At 48.3% G+C, this 22,778-nt stretch overlaps 1 protein-coding gene across 4 annotated transcripts in view; it reads left to right on the forward strand.

The window, feature by feature from the left end:
• The window catches only part of FOXO3 (forkhead box O3), a 114,786-nt gene extending 94,363 nt beyond the window's left edge, over positions 1 to 20,423 (forward strand). For all 4 annotated transcript variants that reach the window (XM_055134327.1, XM_055134326.1, XM_055134328.1 and 1 more), the window contains exons 3-4: positions 2,960 to 4,396; positions 16,020 to 20,423. In XM_055134327.1, the coding sequence (XP_054990302.1) occupies positions 2,960 to 4,360 (1,401 nt within the window). In that variant the 3' untranslated portion in view covers positions 4,361 to 4,396; positions 16,020 to 20,423. The remainder of the gene's footprint in view (positions 1 to 2,959; positions 4,397 to 16,019) is intronic.
• Positions 20,424 to 22,778: the final 2,355 nt, after the last annotated feature.

Consider the following 22,778-nt stretch of genomic DNA (forward strand, 5'->3'; position numbering starts at 1 on the left):
ATTTGTTTTTACTTTTTATATCTTTTTTATATTTTTAAATTTAAAATTATTTTTAATTTTGTCTTTATTTTGTATGATGTCTAGTTATCATATACTAAGATGTACAGTAGAACCACCTTCTGAACCCTGCAGTATGAGTATTAAGAACATACGTTGTAGCTGTTTTATACAAGAGTGTTACTAGCGGAGGTTTGGGAGCCTGACCTGGCAGTGCTTTGGGATCATTCCTGGTGATGCTCCAGGGCCATTTATATGGTACCAGGGATGAAATTGAGATCACTCACATGCAGAGCAATACTTTACAAAGTATTTTACTTTGTAAAGAAGTGTAATTTCTGGACCACTGGTAGAGTAGCATTGTTCTTTTGTAAGAATGAAAGGGAAGCAAGATTTCTGAGTAGCATTTTCTCATTAGATACTCAGCGTGTTCCCTGTTTTCCGTTCTCATGTGCATCTTTATTGTAGAGCTACCAGCTCTTTGTTGTTGCTGTTGTTTTGTTTGGGGGCCTTAGTGATGCTCAGGGATTACTCCCTGCTCTGTGCTCAGGGATCACTCTTGGCTGTGCTGAACTGGCACCTGCTACATGCAAGGTAAAAGCCTAAACCCCACTACTATCTGTGCAACCCCAAGTGGCCAGCCTGTGACCTATTTCTGAGTGCTTACTGCCCAGCCAAAGCTGTGGGCCTTGCTTGTGTGAGAACATACCTAGGAAACAGTTGAGTATTTTGGTTATTTGCTTATGGCAAAAATCCTGCTGACTTTATGTGTTTAAAACTCGTTTTTCTGGAGCACGTGTATCATATCTTCTGCATAAACACAGTTGGTGATTCCCGATATGTTTTAAGCTATGGTAACTTTCAGGCTTGTTCTTTTTTCATATTACAGTATCAGGCTACATATATTTGTCTTTAACTTGGAAAAAAAGAGAAGCTAAACAACTTCGTTTGGTCAGTGGATCAGATGTTATGGATAAGGAGGCAGCACTCCTCTTCCACTGCACCTGTGGTATTCGACAGAGTAGAACGCGCCCCCTCTGGGCGGTCAGCTCTCTGCTCGAGGACACCGGGCTCTGTATACAAACTCCCAGACTCTGGAGCAGATCTGGCTCCTGAAGCATATCATCATAAATCATCCTTCCATCATCCCTGTCAAGGAGGGAGGGTTTGGATGCTATTATGACCATAATGAAGATGGAGAGTTGAAGTTGTTGCAGGCACATTAAAAGATTTTCTCAAGCTTTGTTCGTGACAGAGATGTGAAACTGGAACTGGGTTATCCTGTCAACCGGGCTTACCTACCAAGTCCATAGGATTCTCACATATAATGGGTGCAATCATTAGGATTTGGGGGATTTTTTTACCCTATTATTTTTCTTGAACGCATATTTTAGTGTAGGATGGTCTTAGATTTATATAAAACTTGCAAAACTAGTACAGAGAGTTCTCATACACCTAACTTCGTCTCTCCTGTTAATGTTTTATATATATTTGTTTGGTATGTTTGTCTCAAGTAATGAATCAATGTCAATACATATTTGCATTAACTAAAACCCATCCTTTTTTCACATTTATTTTTTTATATAATGTTCATTTCTGTTCCAACATTTTTCCCAGGACACCCTATCACATCCACTCATCACGCTTCCATTGGCTCTTCACAGACACTTTTTTTTTTTACTTTTTAGGTCACACCCGGCCATGCACAGGGGTTACTTCTGGCTCTGTGCTCAGGAATTACTCCTGGTGGTGCTCAGGGGACCATATGGGAAGCTGGGATTTGAACCCGGGTCGGCCGCTTGCAAAGCAAACGCCCTACCCGCTGTACTATCGCTCCAGCCCACCTCACAGACACTTTTGAGGAACACTGGACAATAATTTTGTAATTGTTCCCAACCAGGAATTTATGGGTTGTTTTTGTCATGATGGTAGGATTTGGAAGGAAGACAGATAAAACTGCCGTTTCATCATGTCATGTTAAGGGAACATGTCAACATGGTTTAGTCCTGTTGATACTGCTCTGATCATATGGATAAGTTCATGTTTGTCAGTGCTGCAGGGGTCAAGTTTCTGTTTCTCCATAGTCTACTTTTTGGAGGTTACTATGCTCAGAGTAACTGTGCATTAGAAAGGAGTATCTGTGTAAATTTACAACCTTCTTAATGAGAGTCCTGCCTACTTACAGTAACTTACTAAATTCTGTTCTGTCCTTTTCCTGTTTTCCTAATACTTGCCAGAGAGGTGTGAAATTAAGGCAGGAGGGAGTGGAATGCTGGAAAGGTTAGGTAAAAATCCACACCCGTCTTAAGTTCATGGGCATGATTAAGAAAAGGTAGGCACTGCCTTGATACTAGCAGAGGCGGAAACCCTAGGAAAGTGACGTCTTGGGCGGTTTCATACCCTTAAGAGAACCAAGAAGACTTTCACCAAGAGCAAGAAGAGAACAGTGCGATAGTAAGTATAACTGTGAACCTCAGGAAGGACAACAAAACCCAAGAGCTTGGGAAAACAATTGTCAGTGAGCTTATAGAGTCCCACATCCTCTTGCCTGTGAAACCATCTCCCACTTTCTGGCTGTGGAACCTACTATTAACATGTTCTCGTTTAATTCTTAGTCTAGAGGTCCATGTGTTTGTTGATTTTTTTTTTTTTTTAATAAAGCCTTTGGAATTGACCTTTAAGAAAACAAGTCCTGGGGCTGGAGCAATAGCACAGCATTTGCTTCGCACACGGCTGACCCGGTTTCGATTCCCAGCATCCCATATAGTCTCCCGAGCACTGCCAGGAGTAATCCTGAGTGCATAAGCCAGGAGTAACCCCTGAATAACACATCACTGGGCGTGATCCAAAAGCAAAAAAAAAAAAAAAAAAAGGAAAACAAGTCCTTTCTGGTTAGTTCATGTTGGTGCTGGGATTTGTACCTCTGTGGCTCATGTTTGCATTTCCCCTTCTCTCTCTGCAGAACTCCATTCGGCACAACCTGTCTCTGCACAGCCGCTTCATGCGCGTGCAGAATGAGGGCACCGGCAAGAGCTCCTGGTGGATCATCAACCCCGACGGGGGGAAGAGCGGGAAGGCGCCCCGACGGAGGGCCGTCTCCATGGACAACAGCAACAAGTACACAAAGAGCCGTGGCCGTGCAGCTAAGAAGAAGGCGGCCTTGCAGACAGCGCCTGAGTCCGCCGACGACAGTCCCTCTCAGCTCGCCAAGTGGCCCGGCAGCCCCACGTCACGCAGCAGCGATGAGCTGGATGCGTGGACCGACTTCCGCTCTCGTACCAACTCCAACGCCAGCACAGTCAGTGGCCGCCTTTCGCCCATCTTGGCGAGCACAGAGTTGGATGACGTCCAGGACGACGACGCGCCGCTCTCCCCCATGCTCTACAGCAACTCGGCCAGCCTCTCGCCCTCAGTGAGCAAACCGTGCACCGTGGAGCTGCCGCGGCTCACCGACATGGCGGGCACCATGAATCTGAATGACGGGCTGGCAGACAACCTCATGGACGACCTGCTGGACAACATCACGCTCCCGTCGTCTCAGCCGTCGCCCCCGGGAGGGCTCATGCAGCGGAGCTCCAGCTTTCCCTACACCGCCAAGGGCTCAGGTCTGGGCTCCCCGACCAGCTCCTTCAACAGCACCGTGTTCGGACCCTCGGCTCTGAATTCCCTGCGCCAGTCTCCCATGCAGACCATCCAAGAGAACAAGCCAGCGACCTTTTCCTCCATGTCACATTATGGCAACCAGACACTCCAGGACCTGCTCACGTCGGACTCCCTCAGCCACAGCGATGTCATGATGACTCAGTCGGACCCCCTGATGTCTCAGGCCAGCACCGCCGTGTCCGCCCAGAACTCCCGACGCAATGTGATGCTTCGCAGTGACCCCATGATGTCCTTTGCTGCCCAGCCGAACCAGGGGAGTTTGGTCAATCAGAACTTGCTCCACCACCAGCACCCGACTCAGGGCGCACTCGGTGGAGGCCGTGCCTTGTCGAATTCTGTCAGCAACATGGGCTTGAGCGACTCCAGCAGCCTCGGGTCAGCCAAACACCAGCAGCAGTCTCCTGTCAGCCAGTCTATGCAAACCCTCTCGGACTCTCTCTCAGGCTCTTCCTTGTACTCCACTAGTGCAAACCTTCCCGTGATGGGCCATGAGAGGTTCCCCAGCGATTTGGACCTGGACATGTTCAATGGCAGCTTGGAATGTGACATGGAGTCCATTATCCGCAGCGAACTCATGGACGCCGATGGGTTGGATTTTAACTTTGATTCCCTCATCTCCACACAGAACGTTGTTGGTTTGAACGTGGGGAACTTCTCTGGTGCTAAGCAGGCCTCATCTCAGAGCTGGGTACCAGGCTGAAGGATCGCTGAGGAAAGGGGGAAGTGGGCAAAGCAGGTCAGTGCCCATTGCTATGGCATAATAGTTAAGATGATGTGGGTGACTGGGTGGGGGTGAGGAGGTGGGTGTCTGCCATCTACTTCCTTCCAACTCTTTGCTATTTTGGGAAATTAAGAACCACAGAGCCAGGGTGCATGAGAAACCATTGCTTCCAGCTAGTTCATCCCAACTGTTTTTTTCACCTGCAGAACAAAAAGGGTGTCTGGTGTCCCTCCATGCAATTTGCTGACAGCCTGGGAATTTCATTGCCAGTAAAAAGAACGCATTGACCCTCATCCAGAGGTTTTATTCCTTAGTATCCGGTTATCCACCCTGACCTATGACACAGATCCCCCTCCTTAATAGCTGAGGAGGATTAGAGGGGAAGGAAGAGAGCAGGGGGTGAGGGACTTAAGCAGCATAAACATCGAGGTTAAGGACCCCAGTCAACAGATTTTTCTCAGACTCTTAGACCCAACACATTGTCCATCTTTTCATGTTTTCTCCAGCTCTTTTCTCAGTAGAGATTTGCAGGTACTTTCAATTTTCCTGTAGAATGTATATTCTGGACTCTTTCACACAGGAATATTTCCACCAGATGCAGGATCAGTTACATTCTTTGCCTTAGTACTAAATATCTTCATTATTTAACAAAGTATCTAAAAGAATTTAGCAGAAGACAGAAGTTTTTATTCATAAGGCACTTAAGTGCTCCTTATTCTCTACCTTATAAATGATACCAGGTTTGAAACACGGCATGGACCATGAATGGTGAAAACATTTTTAAAACAGCGGGCTTGTTCTAATACCTAGGAGCCAGAAGTCAAGCAACATGACGAGGTTTGCAGAGAAGAAATCGTAATTGGGATCACAAGTTGAGGGGCTTAGGTTTACATCTCTCTGGCTGCTCTGAGGAGTGTGTCACTTAGTCTCTAAGTCTAGTCTCTTTGTCTCTAAGCCTCAATTTTCTAGTTTTATAAAATGAGGATAATAGTCCTTGTTACTTCACAAGGTTGTTGCAAGAATCAAATGCACAAAAGTATGTGAAAGTAGCTTTGTAAAAGTGGAGAAGGCTGAAATGAGTAGCATATAATTAGGTAAACAGACTGACAGATGGGGAAGCAGAGAGCCCAGGGAGATTAAGGACTTTGCTCAGGGTCACACACCAGATCCAGAATCCATCTTTCTCGGGCAGCTTGAACCTTCATGTTTCTTCCTAAATTTCGAGTGTTTGGAATGGAGTCAAAGTAGCAGATAATGCGGGAGCTTACCCTGAAACTCTCTTTAAGAAGTGTGTTGAACTCCAGGTCTTCTGATAAGAATAGGTTTGCACCCCACACCTGCCCCTATTCAAGGGCTCTTCTGTGTGGCTTTTTAAAAAGATTTCTAAATCTCAGCAAGCTCTGCTCACCCTTCTTTTCATGGTATAAAAGAAAAACGGGATTCAGAGCCACAGAAACCGGAGCCTTTTGGACCCTCTGCCCCCATGAAGGAATGACAAGGGTCTCTTACAGCGAGCCCCAGCCCCAGCTCTGGGGAGCCTAGAAAGGGGAATGTGAAGAGTCTGTGTGCCCGGGCTTCTCAGCTCTCCCAGGCAAAAGCTGCCTCTAATGGAGCCCTCATGTCTGTTTTCAGTCTTTAATAGCCCTTGAGATGATGAAAAGACTGTAATGGAAGCTAAATAGGGCAACCTGCGTCCTTGCCAGTCACAACCATAGTCAAACTCTAACTGGTGTGGACTTGCCTTGAGAAAGGGAGGCATTTGGCTTTTAGAAGAATAAATGATTTATCTTCTTTGAGGAAGAGGAATGTGATCTGTGGCTGCTACAGACACAATTAAGTTTTCATTTGGGAAAACGAAAGTTTTGAGAAGGCTACGTTCTGGATATTTCCAAGTTCAGAAGAAAATGTGCTATCGATTTTATTGATTTTTTTTTTCCAAATGGAAGTTTCTGATTTAATCATGTATGGCAGACAATTTGTATGTGTGATTCTGAAAGATGGTACAACAATATGGGAGATTGAATTCAGGTTTTTTTTTTTTAAGTGTTTAATGATCAGATTGCTAAGAAATAATTACTTTGGGGAAGAATGTATTTTATTATTATGGCCTGTTAGAAATCTTGGGCCATTTAATCGCCTTTTTCTCAGAACAGTTTGAGGGAGGTTGTTTTGATTAAGTTATCTCTATAGTTTAAAAAAAAATATGCAAAGTCACCAACTTTTCTTGGCAGCAAATGAGTTGGGTATGACCAAAACATCCTCAAAGACAAGGGCGGAGGGGGCAGGCTCTGGTTTCTGGGTGTAAGATTACCATTTTGCTTTGGAATGAATTATTCCTCGAAAGAGCCAGGGGCAGGTGGCCTGAAGTATAGTCTTTGCTTTTAAACTAGTGGCTCTCACTTCATTGACGATGTGCTCTGAATTCACTGAACAGGCCTGCAGGTATAATCTGAGTCCTCTCGTCTTCCAAAGTGCGCTCCTGTGCTTCCCAGGAGTTCAGTAATGTCTTGCTTGGTTTGGCCTTTTCCTCCACCCCCCGACCCCTTTCAGCCAGTAGCTGTCGTGTGCTCTAGACTCCCTTCGGGGCTTGCTCACTGAAGGTCCATGACCCTGAATTGGAGCCTGTGTGTTGTGGACTTAATGGAGCGATTCATTTCTGCCCAGTTAACACAGTTTTGCTGGAGAGCTGTGTTTGGGGACTTCTCTGGGAAGCTGGGAGTTTCACCTGTCATTCACTTTAGACCACGCGTAAAATCCTTTGACCTATGGTCTGTCTATAAAAGGAAAAATAAATAACCATACCTTTTAATGAGAGCCAGCTCCTGGGGTATGAAGGGCACTGTCTTCTCCTAAGCCCACAAAAGACCTGGTGCCCTAGCTACAGAGTGGCAGAAGGGAAGTTGATGAGTCTTTAGTGATGGCTCCTCCCAAAGAGCTTTACCTCAGCATTACTCCCACTGTTGTTTGGCATCAAAAGATGCCTCTACTTACTAGTTACGCATTTTCATCTTTGGGGGCTCATAAGAAAGTCGCCCATTATTGAGTTTTGTTTCACCTTCTTTATGATAAGGGTGGGAAAACTAGGAAAGGCCTGGAAGGAAGAAGACTTTTCTGTCACTGACCACATCACTATGAATTTCTCTTAACTACACCACTAATAAGTTTCTTTTAAAATTAGCACAAGAGATCATTGAACAGACTGAGTATGTGCTTTGTATGTGAGAGTTTGAGTCTGGGTTCTAGTCCTGACACCTCATGGTCCCCCAGTACTACCAGGAGCAATTACCCACCTCCCCCTGCCTGCTGCCACCCCACTCCACCCCCCACCCCCATCTCCAGTACTTAACCAGGAATAGCCCCTGGGTACCGCTGGGTATAGCCCCCAAACCAAACTTTCCTAACTCTTAAAAGAAGTCAGGATCATAGATTCTGTTTATTAATTTGTTTAGGTTTGGGCAGTGCTCAGGGCTTACTCCTGGCTCTCCACTCAGGAATCACTCCTGGCAATTCTCGGGGGACTATATGGGGTACAGGGGATTGAACTCAGGTTGGCTACATGCAAAGCAAGCACCCTACCCGCTGTACTATCACTCTAGCCCCCTGGATCATAGATTTTTAAAGGTTGTGTAGTACATAGAAATTTAAACCTGACACTTACTGTTCTGTTGGGAAATGACTTCAATAAAAAGACAGATGTTAATATGCAGTTAGAAAGAAACAGGGGTGTAGTACGAGGAAAGAGCAGTGTCCAGTGTGGAGGCAGACTTTGAAAGGAATACATCTCTGATGCTTGGGCACCCGGGCACCCATGGTTGAGTGCATCTTTAAATATAGGTGATTGGTGCCACTTTTTCTTTGATGTGGATATTTCTGTTTTGGAGGATGCAGCGTATGACAAATGTGAATCTCTGTGTCGTCCATGGAAGCTTGAGTCTCTTCCTTACACTCACGACTCTGGTTCTTTTACTCCATCCTCAAGTTCCCTGCATCTCTGCAGGGCTTTTTTTCTTGCCTTTAGAAAAGCCTGAGATCTGCACTCGTGCTCACAGAACTGCTTGGTTTGTGTTGTGAGCAGCGAAGGAGAGTGAACACAGCTGTGGAAAGGGGCTTCATGGCTGAGCTGGTGCAGCCCATACGCCCCTCCCTTCCCCTCGGAAGTTGACTCGCTGTACCCTGGCTGCTCTTGCAGGCCCGCAGGCTTCGTGGCACCCTGGCCTTCTGGTCAGCCACCAAGCACAGGGACAGAGCCTAAGTGGCTCTCAACGATGAGCAAGTTTGTTTATCAGTGGCCTTCGGAAGGTCTTTCCTGACCATACTTTAGGAGGAGCATATCTCTCCAGCCCAGAAATCAGAGCTTTAAAGACTCAGAACCCTCTCCTCTACCCCGCCACCCCGCATACCCGCATAGGCATTCCCAGTCTAGACCTTGTCTACAGCAGTGCTTTCTGGCTGTATTCAAGGAAGATTAGGCCTTGTTCAAACAGGTGGAGAGCATGACTTGGGTATGTGAGGTCCTGAGTTTGATCCCCAGCACCACATGTTCACTCTCCCCAGCACTGCCTGCCGTGGCCCCGGCAAGCCCCAGCACCATTGGGTCCGAGAAACAGCACATCCCCTGCCACTGAACATCTAATCTCAGGCCAGTCAGGCCAGGCACCCCCAGATTGCTGGAAGTGTCCCCAGGGCCTCCTTGCCTGGTAGGAGTCCCCTCCCCATCTTGCCCATCCGCCACCAGAATATTAAGCCCTGGCGAATGTGAGTAGGTCTCAAGTGCTTCCAGGATGCTGTCACTCTTAACGGGGTTTAGTGTTTGGCAAAGGGGAAGAGAGGAGAACTCCAGACGGGTGCGGGCTGCTGCTTCCATTCAACCAGAATGTCATGGGCACCTGTCCCGTGTCTCAGCTTCTAGGCTACACAGTCTATCAAGAAAATTTAATTTTTCTGGCAGGCAAATTCCATGTTTAACAACAGTACTCTTAAAATAGATGCCCCTCGTGTGATTTGACTCAAAAACTTTGCCTTTAAGGAGTTCTGCACATCAGTGCTGGCAGTTTCTAGTCAGTGGTCTCCCAATTCGGAGCTCTGGGGTTCTATGCCGGGGAGGCCGTGGTTTGGGAGTTTTGAGGAAAGGAGAGCCTGGGGAAGGCGGGCCTGTGGGGACTGCCTGGGCTGTGTGTCTGATTCACGGGCAGGCCCGGGCAGTGTGGCTCAGCCTGGCCCCTGTCCGCTGAGCAAGGGGGCCTGTGGGGATTAGGAGCAGGTGGACATGCAGGAGCCTGGAGAGAGTTACAACACCCTGCAAGGGGTTTTGCCTCTGTGGTTTTCTGAAGGAAGGTCAGGAATTTTACATTCTGTTCTGTGTTGTTTGAGGCTCTGCGAATCTTTAAGAAAATGGTAAATCTCTGCAAGCTTCAATGGTGACTTAATTCATGTTGTCCTTCTACCACATCAACTGCCATGTCTGATTATGAAGGAACAAAGAATCATAAGTAACATATCTCCTGCCCCAATCCAAAGACAGAAATAGGACCGTGTTGGGGGGTTGGGGGGGCAGTCTCGGGATTTTGCTCCTGGCTCTGAACTTAGGGAACATTCCTGGTGGTGCTCTTAGGACCATATGAGATGCCAAAAATAGAACCCAGGTCATCCATGTGCAAGGCAAGCTCCCTACACCCTATACTATCTCCTCTTTTTTTTTTTCAAGCACAGCTTTTTTGGAGCCCTCTTTCACACATACCACTTTTTATATTATTTTTATTATAAAATGTATATAGATGAAGAAACCACACTAAAAGTTATTGCTAACAACTGCTACATATGTCTAACACATATATTACAAAAGTAACTATTATGTCCTACATATGATCTATTTAAAGATAAACATTCTTGCCACCAACACTTGAACTAAGAATTAAAATTTTCCACTCCAAAAAACTCTGCTCCCAGTAATCATTACAATCTCTTCCTTCCTCCCCAAATTAAACTGATTTTTTTTATATTCAGCTCCTCTATGTGCTTATTGCTTAAAATGCACTTGCTTTGATACACTCTGAAATTGGACAATCTATTCATGTTATCTTTATAGTCTTAAAGCTATAGTTCTTCCTCCACTCCTGTTTTCATTTGACCTGTTGGATAATCCAGGTTGTTAACATGCATCAAGTTTCCTGTACTATTCACTTCAGCAGTTGCTGATTCTTATCTTGCAGATCAGCAAATCTTCTGTCTCTGTGTCTTATGCATATGAGAATCATGAGTTTTGATTAGATTCATATTCACTTGACAAAACCATATATAGAGCGTGTTCTTTCATCAGAAAAGATGCATTGCTTCAATGTGTGTTTGTGTGTGTAATGCTTTCCATAGAAGTAGAACTTGGGGAGTTTTTGTGTTTTGATTTTCTGTCTTTAATTTCTCTCCTCTCCTCCCCTCCCCTCCCCTCCCCTCCCTTCCGTCCCCTCCCCCTCCCCTCCCCTCCCCTCCCCTGCCATACCTGGCAGTGCTCAGAACTTAATCTTGGCTCTGCGCTCAGGGATCACTCTTAGTGGGACTCAGGAACCATTTGTGGTTCTAGGGATTAAACCTGGTCGACCACACGTGAGATGGTTGCCCTACCCGGTGTACGTTGCTCCTACTCCAGACTAGGATGTTCTGCAGTTAAGCTCATGTTAACATTGCGTAATCCCTGTCCCTGTCGTTCAAGCCACAGAGAAGTAGGCACCTTGCTGCGGGCCATGCCTGTTGTTTGGTGCTGGGACGGTTTGTCCTCTGCTTGGGCGGCTTCTGTGCGAGCACAGCATGTGGCTGGTTGGAAGAGCCGCTCACATGGAGTCCGGGGTGGGGGGGCCTCTAGGGGGGTGTCACCAGTCCTCAAGGACAGGCTTCAGCTGCCACCAAAAAGGCCCAGGGAGTGCTCAGAGACGGCAGACAGGAGTCCTTCCAAGCTTTTACCCACACTGCTCTTTTTTTTTTTAAGTAGTGTGCATAGATGAGTCTTTTCAGTGCCTTCCTGAGGGTCCTCTTTGCCATGAAAAGCTTATTCAAAACCCTCCTGGAGCATCTTCATCCCTTCAAGTAACTGAGCCACTGCTGTCGGGCAGCCGGGGACTGAGGGCCGTGTGCTGTGGAAGCTGGGCTTTGCTTTCGGGAGGCTCCTCACCTGAACACCTCTGACCTGGCCAGCACTTACACACCTGTCCTTTCCCTCGGCCACTGCTCACCATCTGAAATGGCTACTTGGCAACACCTGCCAAGATGTCTTTTATAGAACGACCTCTTCTGAGTCCTCTTCGGTAGTTCAGGGGCAGGAGCGGCTTAGAAATCTGATGCAGAGGGCTGCCTTTCCAGGGGTGAGGCCCACCAGGGACCGTCTCACTGGTTCTTGTGCACATTTATAAGTTCTCTAGATCACCCATTCCAACCTCACGGAGAATTAGATTAATTCTAATTAATCTAATACATTAAATGTAGCTGCCATATTTTACTTTCCCACCTGAGCTGTTTTGAGCTGTCCTACTGTCATTTTAATGTTATAAACTAAAGGGGGGCAGGGGTGGGGTCCGGAAAGATAGAACAGGGGTTAAGGCACTAGCCTTGCACATGGCTGGCCCTTGTTCCAACCTTCGAATTGCACATGGTCCTCTGAGCGCCGCCAGGAGTGATCCTTGAGCATAGCTGGGTATGGCAGTCTTGGTGGATATAGGCAGATGGTTGTAGCTTATGTGGGACCAGGGGCAGGGGTCCCTTAGATTCTTCTGGGATAAAGTTCAGGGGGTAGTAAGTGAAGCAAAGATGGTGGGGTTTCTTCTGTGCGTTCATGCTCTGAACCCCACACTTTTCATGAGACTTCCCAGAGTGAATGTCTGTTCATCATTCCCTTTCCTGTGCTCAGTGTTTCATAGTCCCCACCTTACAGGGGGAAGCGGTGTGTGTGTGTGTGTGTGTGTGTGTGTGTGTGTGTGTGTGTCTGTCTGTGTGTCTGTGTGTCTGTGTGTCTGTGTGTCTGTGTGTATCTGGCTTCTATTAAGAGTGAAGTCAGGTGGTGCTCAAGTAGCCTTGCTATGGGGACCACCCTTCCATGTCCTTTCATCTGGGAGGATCTGGATGTCAGGGTGTCATTGAACCTGCCTTCTCTTTCCTCCCGTCTCCTTTCCATAAGGGTCTTGATCTTTTTCCTCTGTGCTGGAAAGATGAAAAGCCACTGTGAAGCCCAAATCTGTCACGGGGGAGCCAGGTGGTGGGTGGGCAGCAGCAGGCACATTTACGTTTCATTCCAGATAAAAGTTGATTGGGGTGCTTGCATTTGCTGTAGCCTTTTTCTTTTTTGGAGGCGTTGCCCTGTCTTAGCACATCATGTGATTTCGTGGTGATAATTAGGCAGAAACTTGTCTTCCCTACAGATGCCAAGATTACAGAGAGACTTACTCTCACCAGAGACCAGATGACAGCATCCAGAGATATTTTTAGAAAGAGCCTCATCATTTGGTCTCCCCATTTCATTTTCCTTGCAAGAACAGCCTGATTTCTTGCTGATGTGTTGGGGTGCGTTGTTGGGGGAGGGGGGTTCTCTCTCATATCCGGAAAGTTCCTGGTGGGATGGGACAGTGCTGACATAGTTTTAGTGTTCATTGGCTGGTTGAACTTGTTGATAAGAGGTGGCTATAACCCCTTTCAGTGGTATTGCTGCCGCCTCCTCCTCCTCCTCCTCCTCCTCCTCTCCTCCTCCTCCTCCTCCTCCTCCTCCTCCTCCTCCTCCCCCTCCCCCCCTCCCTCTCCTCCCTCTCCTCCCTCTCCTCCCTCTCCTCCCTCTCCTCCCTCTCCTCCCTCTCCTCCCTCTCCTCCCTCTCCCCCCCCCCCCACGGTTAGGTAATAGGTTACCCATGGAGAGAATGGCAGGGCTGCCCAAAAGATGTGAAATATGCGTCCACGCTGAGTATCTGGCCGTGTCGGCTGACCTTCCCTCTCAGCCCTGACCGAGTCCCCCGAGAACCCTTAGATCCGGGCAAATGATATGCCGCTCTCCTTCGGGTGGGCTCAGTTTCCATCGCTGCATCTCCCTGCTTGGCACTCTGACGCCCTCCTCCGAGGATGACTGTGCTGCTCCCCCCACCCTCCGCTTCCTTGATGTTCTCTCACTCTTCACCGTCTGCTTTCCATCCCTCACAGAGGAAACGCGTTGTTCTCTGAAGTTGGGGGGTGGGGAGGGTTGAAACGAAATGTGTCCACATGAGAGTGACCTCGAGACCCTGGACTCTACTGACAGCCTCCAGACATAGAGCCCCTTCCTGACCAGGCAGGGGGCAGTCCAAGACAGAGTACTGCCGCTGACCCCACTTTTTGGTCTGCAGAAAGGCCAGAAGTACTGGGGGCTTCCTGCCCCTGGGGCTCTGCCAGGGTGCCTAGGTGCCTCCTTCTCCTTGGTGCTGACCAGCCCCCTCATTAGCAAGCTGCCTGCTGGGCCTGTACTTGGGGAATGAAGCATGTCCCCTTCCTGGCAGGCACTGGTTTCCGTGGCTAAATAATTAACACCACAGGGAGCCGGGGGGGGGGGGGGGGGGGGGGATGGGACCTGAATTAGGTAATACTGACAGCTCCTCCCTGGGCTCCTACAGTAGGTCAGGTCTGGGACTTGGGGACTCCAGTCCCTTGATGACTCATTGCATAGTGATGTTAGATTGTGGTTTGTTCTGGTAATTGTAAAGGAAAAAACCAGATCCCCTTCCCAGGAAGCGCACCAGAACCCCTGTCTCTTCATACCGCCAAGGGCCCAGGTAGAAGTCAGGATCACAGTGTGGACTCTGGCGGGCTGAATTTCCTCATGGATACCACCAAGGTCTTTGGTCTTTGCACTTTTCCTCCCTCTGAAATCTATAAACTGTCCTTCTGTAGTGCAGGGTGATAATATTTGAAGCAGAAACTACCACCCAGAAAGCCAAGGATGCCAGATCTGGGATGTAGAGACCTCTTTCCCTCTTGTCATTGTCCCTGCCTTCCTGTCAGAAAATTTCCCTTCTTCTCTGGGGAGCTGTACCCAGGGTAGACAGGACCATGGGAATGTAACCTTATAAGTGCTAAACCCTGAGGTCTTAGTGGAGATGGTAACAAAAGGTAAGATGCCAGCCAGCCCAGCCACAGGAGAGATTGAAGTCACAAGCACATATTGTCAAAATTCCAGATTACCATTTGATAATTTCTCCTCTGCCGAGGGAGGGAGGGAGGTGCAGGCGTCCGTGCAGGCCTGTGTGTGCGTGAGAGTGAGCGGGAGCACGCGTGAGTGTGTCTGCGCTCACTTACTGATGCATTTTTCATTACTTGTTCACCTTATCTGGTGAGTTCATGTTGCTTCATTACCACTTTTCTATCCATTGCTTGGCTTACAGCCATTTTCCCCTACCTCGACAGTCAACACTCTTTCCTTCTCTCCCTCCTCTCTTCCCCACCCCTCTCTCTGCTCTTCCCTGACCCCCAAACAAAAGATCCTCTGTCTTGAGGCCCATCTTGTCAGCTCCTTTAGCTCCATTTCTGGGAGTGTACTTTTCATTTTAATTCTCTGAACTCTTCTGGGTTCTGTGGCCACACGTAGTCTGGTACAGCTTACATACATTCAGATATTCTGAGAAAGAAATTTTGTGCTATTACCTTCGGAGATTATTGGAGACAGGATAATAGTAATGATGTTCATTGTTAACGGGATGGTTTATGGGAGAGTTTTTGGCTGTGTGTGTTACATATTTTTCTGCAGATTTTTAATGTAAAAATCTAGATCCTGGGGACAGGGAGATAGAGGGCTGGAGTACTTATCATGTATGCACCCCCAGTTCAATGCCTGGCCCCCCCCAGTGCTGCCAGGTAGAGCGAGCCTTGGAGGGACCCGGCACCACTTGAAGCTTAGCCTCAGCACATCACGTGTGCAAGCATTAGTCTTTGTGTCCTCATTAGCCAAGTATTAACAGGAGCAGGCTCTGTCCCCTTTTGAGCGTTGCTTAGGAGACCCCACCCCTCAAAAAACTTAGATGGTCAACTTAGAAAAGATTTGCTCCTTTATAGGGGAGGAATTCAAAATGACCCCTACCCACCAGTACAGGCGTGAGCTTTGGTGGAAGGGGGTTATTTTTGTGTGCTCCCCTAGTGGAGTATTCTGGAAAAGGCTGGTTAGTCCTCAGAGCCAGTGGGGGATAACCAGAAAAGTGTGTGCTCCCCTTCAGGTCCCCTCCTGCCCTGCTCCAGCATGGAAACCCTATCTCCTGGGAAACCCTTCAGTTGAAAGGTTTAGAGAAGCATCTCTGCTGCCCTGGAACATCCTCCCTGCAAAGGGCCCCCGTCACCACCCCATCCTACCCCTCACCCTTCTTGGTTAACCTCCCAGGATTAACCCCTCTTCCTTTTAGGCTTTGCAGCACCTGCATCCTGGCTCCAATACAGACAGAGGTTTCGGTGGGCTCCACATCCTGGGAGGTCCACCTTTGAGACCAGTGTGGGCATGTGCAGGCAGGTCTGCCTTCCTGCCAGGCCCTCTGGCTGGGCGGGGGGGCCAGGAGGTGAGGCCCAGAAGCCACACACGGGCCGCCATCCCCTCCCAGCCCTGTTGCTTTGTGAATGTCCTTTACTCACGTCTGGTTTTCTTGTCTCCTTCTTTTAGACCCTCAAACTGACACAAGACCTACAGAGAAAACCCTTTGCCAAATCTGCTCTCAGCAAGTGGACAGTGATACCGTTTACAGCTTAACACCTTTGTGACTCCCGCGCCATTCCCTAGCCCAGCAAAGACTGTTAACGGCCCCTGACCCCGGGTGAAGCACTTAGCCCTGGAACAGAACTTTCTCTAAAGTATGCAAAACCTTCCTTGTACGGGGTGACGAGCCAGCCACCTGCCCGCGAAGGACCACCACTGTAGAGCATCCTGCGCGCCCCGTGTCTCCAGGCCTCAGCGGCCCATGGGATATTTTTAAGTGCTGTTCTGTGTTTGTTTTCCTTTGCTTTCTGGATTTTTCACATGCATTAACTTGCAGTATTCTTCTGTTGAAATGTTAGCCATTCTTCCCCTGCAAGTTTTTAAAACCAGAAGGAAAAGGTTGTACCAGTGGCCATTCTGGCTGGGGGCATCACACGTGTTTGAGCCCATAGAACTCTTATAAATCAAAACATCACATAAGTCAGAGAGGGGGGTTTCGCCTGGGGTTGGGTAGCAAGAAGTCCTTATCTTAAAAAAAAAAAAAAATAGAAACAGTGGCACAGTTGTCTGCATACGCACGCCAGTCCAGGATGAACCCCACGGAGGGCACTTCCACAGAGCCCAGCACCGTTAACCCGGCCACTTCTCAGTTCTGAGGTGGTGGTTGGGCCTATGGCCTCCTATCTATATCCTGTTTGGGGTGAGAAGTTAGCACCTTTGGGGGAAAAAAAGCAATCAGCTCAGCTGTCTACTCATTGCCAAATGCCATGAAAAGAGTTTAGTTTTGGGAGGAAAGGAACAGAAAGAGAAAGGTAGTCCAGTTTTGCTTTACAGAAGACATGAATATCCAGGGAAGGCTCCGCCTGCAGTGAGACGTGTGTGCAAAGTGGAGGGGCTGCCGAGGGCGTCTGGGCCTCCCTGGTCCCCTGACTTCGAGCCCTAGTTGGTCCAGCCTGGCTGCTGGGAGCTGCTGTACCTCCCGGTGCGGCTGAGCGAGAGGCAGCGGCCGCCTGCAGAGATGTGATAGGAGCTCAGATTGGGTGGCCCCTCATGGGCCGCCTTGGAAGGATCAGATAGGGCGGTTTGTTTTCCCGCTTCTCTAGATTTCGTTTTGTTTTCCCTAAAGTTATGGTGCTGTCTAGGTGCTTTTCTGTTTAACCTGGAGCATGAGATTAGTTCCTCCCCCAACTGTTTTTTCTTTTCCTTTTTAGCAGACAGTGCAGTCGGGGACACCTTCAGTACCTATGAGACTGGCATAGCGACACTCGATTATTAGCACAGTGTATGCATACTTCTCCAAAGTGATTGATGAAGACGTTTTTTTTTCCTCTGCATAAATAAAAAGCATTAGGCAGATAAATGTATAAATATATTTTATCATGTACAGTACGAAAACAGACCCTCCTGCATGGGCGTTAGGAACCCTCACCAGTGTCTCAGCCCCGTGCTCCCTGCATGAGCCTTCGCTGACCCCACAGTGAGCACTGACTCCCTCCCACCAACAGGGACGGGCCACCTGCGCCTCCCCCAGCCCCCGCCTGCGGCATTTACCACCTGCCACCGGGGCCCCTCATGCACCCCTGCTTTCCGATCCTTCTGGGCCCAAGGTGGGTGGCCACCACAGCTCCCAGCGTAGTGAAAGTTCATTCAGTATCATCCTGCGTCTCTGCCCCTTGCCGGGGCCATGCTATTTGTGTGACAGCCCCGTTGACTCCACCTCGCCTTTCACCGACTGTAAATCATCGTGCAGTTGTGGTTATGGTAGACCTATAGCCTGTCGCCTTTTCCAAACAGCTACAAGTTTATAAACTTCATTTTTAAAATATGTATGATTTTTAAAAGATGTATTCTCTTCACCACGGTCTGCTTGTCGGCGAGACAAGATTCTGCTAAGTCTCCCTTGATCTCCTCTGAGGCATGCTGTACCCCAGAACTCTCTGTGGTGGTGACCCCACCCCTCACAGCTGCCTCTCAGGGCTCCAGGGAGTGCTGGGGGGACCTGCGGGGTGGGCTTAAGTGCAGAGAATTGAAGCACATCTCTTCTGAGCACGGGTCGACGGGTAGACTGGCAGTAACTTCTCACCTTGGCAGTGTTTGAGGTGGCGGGAATTCCTTTGGGAGTAAGAAAGGGGACCCTCAAATGTGCTTCCACTTTGAAATGTGGGGTTCCTGTTATCTGGTTGACTCCCCACCCCCACACGCAGTATGTGTTGGATTTCAGGTAGAATGTTTTACAGAGTGTTCTAGAACCCGTATATGACTTAACCTAAGGCAGCTGAGGGAGGGGCATAGGGGCTCGGAGGAGCAAGTGGAGAGAGAGAAGGTAAGGCGAGGGGGACGCTTGGGGCAGGGGGGGATTATAATAACACAGGTCTCCCCAGTGTTGGGGGCTGAGTGAGGGCAAAGTAATGAATAAGCATCTGCCCAGAAGGGGGTCGGACAAAAAACTAAACTGTCTGGATCTGCCACCCCTTCACAGCACTCAGTCCCCATTAGGGACAGGCTCCCTTGGACTGAGGAGTCACTGCACCCTCCCCCTAGCACCCTTTCTCTTCTGTGTGGTGGAGCTCCCTGAGGTGGGGGCAGCCTGTGCTCTCCTGCCCGGCGCCCCCTGTCCCCTCATGGAGCACACAGGAGGTGGGGACTGGCGGCTAGAATGTTTGCATTACAAAAGAACTGGCCCAAGCTACCCTCTAGCTTCTAAAGAAGCTGCTCTCTGGACACTTTCTCCCCCCTCCCCCCAAGCCCTGCACCCCCTTCTGACAGGAAATTAGAAAGAAGAGTCACTAATGTTGAGCATATTCCCTGGGCTGAGGCTCTGCTGTTCCCTCCCTCCTGGTTCCAGAACCGGGTACCTTTAACCAAAGTTAGCAAAGAGCTTTATCACAAGCCCTCACTGGCCTGGTGTGGGACAGCCCCCCGCCCCCCGACCTCCAGCCTAGACCAGCAGACCCTGTTGACTGTGAATTCCCCCAAGGTCCATCAGGTCTCCTGTTTCCCGAGACATCGAGACATCGTGCGTACAGGGATGCTGCATTGTGCGTGGCCCCTGCCCGTCCTGACACAGTGCTTAGCACCAGGAAGTTCAGGCTTGGGGTCCTCCCAGGATTGGAGGGGCACACAGACTCTGCCTCTGCCCAGGGAGCACCCCCATACAGAAGGCGACTTGCCTGTCTGGGAAAGACTCTCCAGGGGAAGCAGGAGGCTGCCCAGGCCAGGTCACCTGCTGCCGTTGCTGTCACCCCTCCTCCTTCTGAGAGCAGAAACCAAACCTGACAGCGCTGAGCCCCTTTTCCTGCTGTCTATGGGGAGCAGTGGATGATTAGGTATACTTTTTTAAAAAATTATTCTTTAAGAAGCAATGTTTTTGGGTTTTTTTTTTTTTCGGTTGTTTTTTCTTTCTGTAGACATACAATCACTGGCAAAGAGGTACGAAAAAGCCAGCTCCTTTGGCAAACTGGGGCAGAGAGGCCCACGAGGAAAAGTAAAATCCTTGTGAAAACCATGTCTGAGAACAGACTGTTAAAGCAGATGCCCTAGGCACGGGACCGCTTTGGTTTATATTTGGTCTGACTCGTTAGTGGGGAACTTATTATGCAGTTTGAGTGAATGAAATAATTTCCCTCTTGTTTAGTTTTAGTTTTCCGTATTTTTTTTTCCTTTGATGAATGATTGGTTGCAAAGCCTTTGCCACACTCCAGAAATATTTGCGTGGCTGCTTGAAAAAAAAAAAAGAATCTGTGTGACCACCTATTTCTCTAAAATTATCTCATTGCCTGGCAGTCAGTCTTCGCTCATATACTTCTTCTAGCACATGATGTACACGTGAAATAGAAACAAATATGAAAGAGGACCAGAAAAATTAGTTGATATTAAAAACAAAGTACCTTGTGCATTTTGGCTTCACATGTTGCACATTTTTTAAGAAAAAAGGTTGCATGATGGGAAAAAAGTCTGTATACAGTATCTGTAAAACTGTCTTCCCTATTTCAGTTTCTTGGTCACACCCCATACAGACTAGAATTGACATGGTGCATGGCCATATCCCAACACCGGAGAGGCAAGCACTTAATCTGTTGGTTTGAAGCACCCCATCCTTTCTTTCCAAGTGAACACTATCATCTTGCATTCTAACTGAGGATTTTGTCTAACCATTTGACTTGCCATGAATTAACTCTTCCACCTTTTTTTCCCCTCCAGATTTAAAACCGGTTTGAGTTGCGCATCTCCCCCCTTTCCAAATGAAGTAGAGATGCAGCCCTTCCTTTCCTAGGTGTTTGTAGATACTGCCTTGTGTACGCCATTTAAAACCGTAATCTAGTTTGTAAAAGCGATGGTGACGCATGTAAATAAAGCATCAATGACACTCTATCTTACTCCGAGAAGTTTTTGTTCTCCCCTTTGGTTTGGCACCGAGCGTGGCGTGGAATAGCTGAGTTCATGTCAAGATCATCCTGTGGGCTGACCTCCTGGGTGGAAAGAGCACAAAGATCTCAGGGTGAATCTGAGGAATGCTGTCTCTGGTTCCCTTTTCCTTTATGTGACAGCCAGAGGATGAATTATAAGCAGGTTGACAGCATCATTTCTGGGGGTTGATCGTCAGCTTTGCATTCACTAGGTGATGTTGACCAAGAGGAGCTTTCTGCCTTTAGATGCTCTTCACTGAGTGCCAGGCTTGGATGTGTTCAGTAAGGACTCAAATGAGTCCAAGAAATAACTTCACCTCCTGCATTTTGAGAGTCGTTCACAATATTTCAGGCTCTTGGGGTTAGCTGCATAATTGCTCACACTCTATACTTTTCCAGATCTCAAATAGTCTCAGTTAAGATTTAGAATCTTAAGAGGTCCACCTTATTGTAATACTCCTGGTAGCCCAGGTTATATGTGTGGTTTTAATACACATGATATACAAAATTTCTCAGGCTGAGGCTGAGAATTGCAGAGAGGGTCCCCGGGGCCTCCCAAGCCTCATATGGGACACTCAGAATTGTAAGAGAGGATCTTGTGGATGACTCAGTGGTCTAAAAATGCCTGCTTTGCAGCCATGAGATCGTGAGTCTAAGATCTGTAAGAGAGTTAGTGTGTGGGCCAGAAAGATAGGACTGGGGCTAAGGTGCTTGTCTTGCTTGCAGCCAACTCTGGTTTAATCCCCAGCAACACATACGGTTCCCCTGAGCACCACCAGGAGTGAGTCCTGAGCACAGGGCCAAGAGTAACCTCTGAGCACCACCAGAAGAAGAAAAGAAAAAATGAAGAAGAGAGGGTGACGTGTAGTTCTACCTAGCATCAGTCACAAAGCATTTTTGCCTCCCTGAAGATAAACTGGAGACACCAGCATCTCAGTCCCACTCAGGGAATAGGAATCTTCATGCCACCTCTGAGTCCTGATGCCCACAGCACCTACTGTGTGTTGGGTGCTATGTTTGTCCTGGGGATGTTGGCCTACAGGGGCTCAGATTGCAACCTAAGGCCTGTGGGCCTGCCTTCCTGAGAGAATGAACGCTCTGAATTGCCAGTCAGGCTGGCACAGAGGTCCAGAGGAACTAGAGCAGAAAGGAAGAAATGGGTCAGGCTTTCTTGCCCAGTACAGAATCTCAGGAGGCAGAAAAGGTGAGAACATAGCCTGGCAATAGTGCAGAGTGGGCTCATTTGAGGCAAGAAGCTGGCAGGGAAAGAAAGCAGGCTGCCAGGACGTTCGGACCAAGTGCTGTAGGTATGGGTGCTGCTGGGGCCGTGGGGAGGGTGTGGGGCCTGTCTTGGACCATGCCGGGCTCTGGCAATACCAAGGGAAATGGATCCCTGAAGGAGGTGGTTGACGGAGTGAGAATTCGTGTCAATCCAGGTCTGCTTTCCCCGCACGACGTGATGGCCCACTGGGAGGACACTGGCTGCAGACCTCTCCCAGCCACATGCAAGGGCCAAGGGAACAGCTCCCTACCCCTGTCACTTGCCAGCCAAGTCTTGGGGTCAGAGACAAGGAACTTGGGCATTCAACCCTTCGCCTTGTATAATGTTTTGATTTAACATATTCCTATAATGAAGGAATATGTTACTTCTATAAAGGTAAAGTTTATAAACTGGAGAACTGAGGGGAAGAGGTTGCTTTGGAGACTTCCTTCTGAAGCAAACGGAGTAAGGGAGAAGGCACTGGGGCTTAGACATGGGGACTAGAGGGAACATCGAGGGTGAATAGTGTTCTTGCAAAATGTGTCTTCCATTTAGGATTTCCATAATCTATTTGCATCTTGAATATCACAGGAGACACCTCATCAAAACAAAGGAGTAGGCCTCTATTAAGGCATAATGAGAGCAATTTATATATGTAGAAAATGCTCGTTCCAAATGCACTCTTACAAGTGCAATTATCTGTTTTTCTGACATTAGCAACATGTTGATGTAAGAAAAAGCAGGAGCAGAATAAAAATAGTTATGTGCCAGTGTCAAGTGGCTAGGGAAAGGTGCTAAACTCTCAAATGCAAAAGTGAAGTGTCTCCTTTATCCTGGACACTTCAAGCCTCAAGACTGTTCCCGTGGCACCATAATTTAGTTTGAACTGTGTCCCAGTCACTCCCTCCAAATTCAACATCAGAGACATCGACACTCCCTGCAAAGCTCCAGCTGACAAGAGCCCTAAGAACTGGCCTTCTAGAGACAGCTCCATAGGCTGAGCGCACTTTAGCATGTAGGAGCCCCAAGGTCCGTCCCTGATACCACATGTTTCCCCAA

Source organism: Sorex araneus, chromosome 4 (assembly GCF_027595985.1).
Source record: "Sorex araneus isolate mSorAra2 chromosome 4, mSorAra2.pri, whole genome shotgun sequence".
Taxonomy (NCBI): Eukaryota; Metazoa; Chordata; class Mammalia; order Eulipotyphla; family Soricidae; genus Sorex; species Sorex araneus.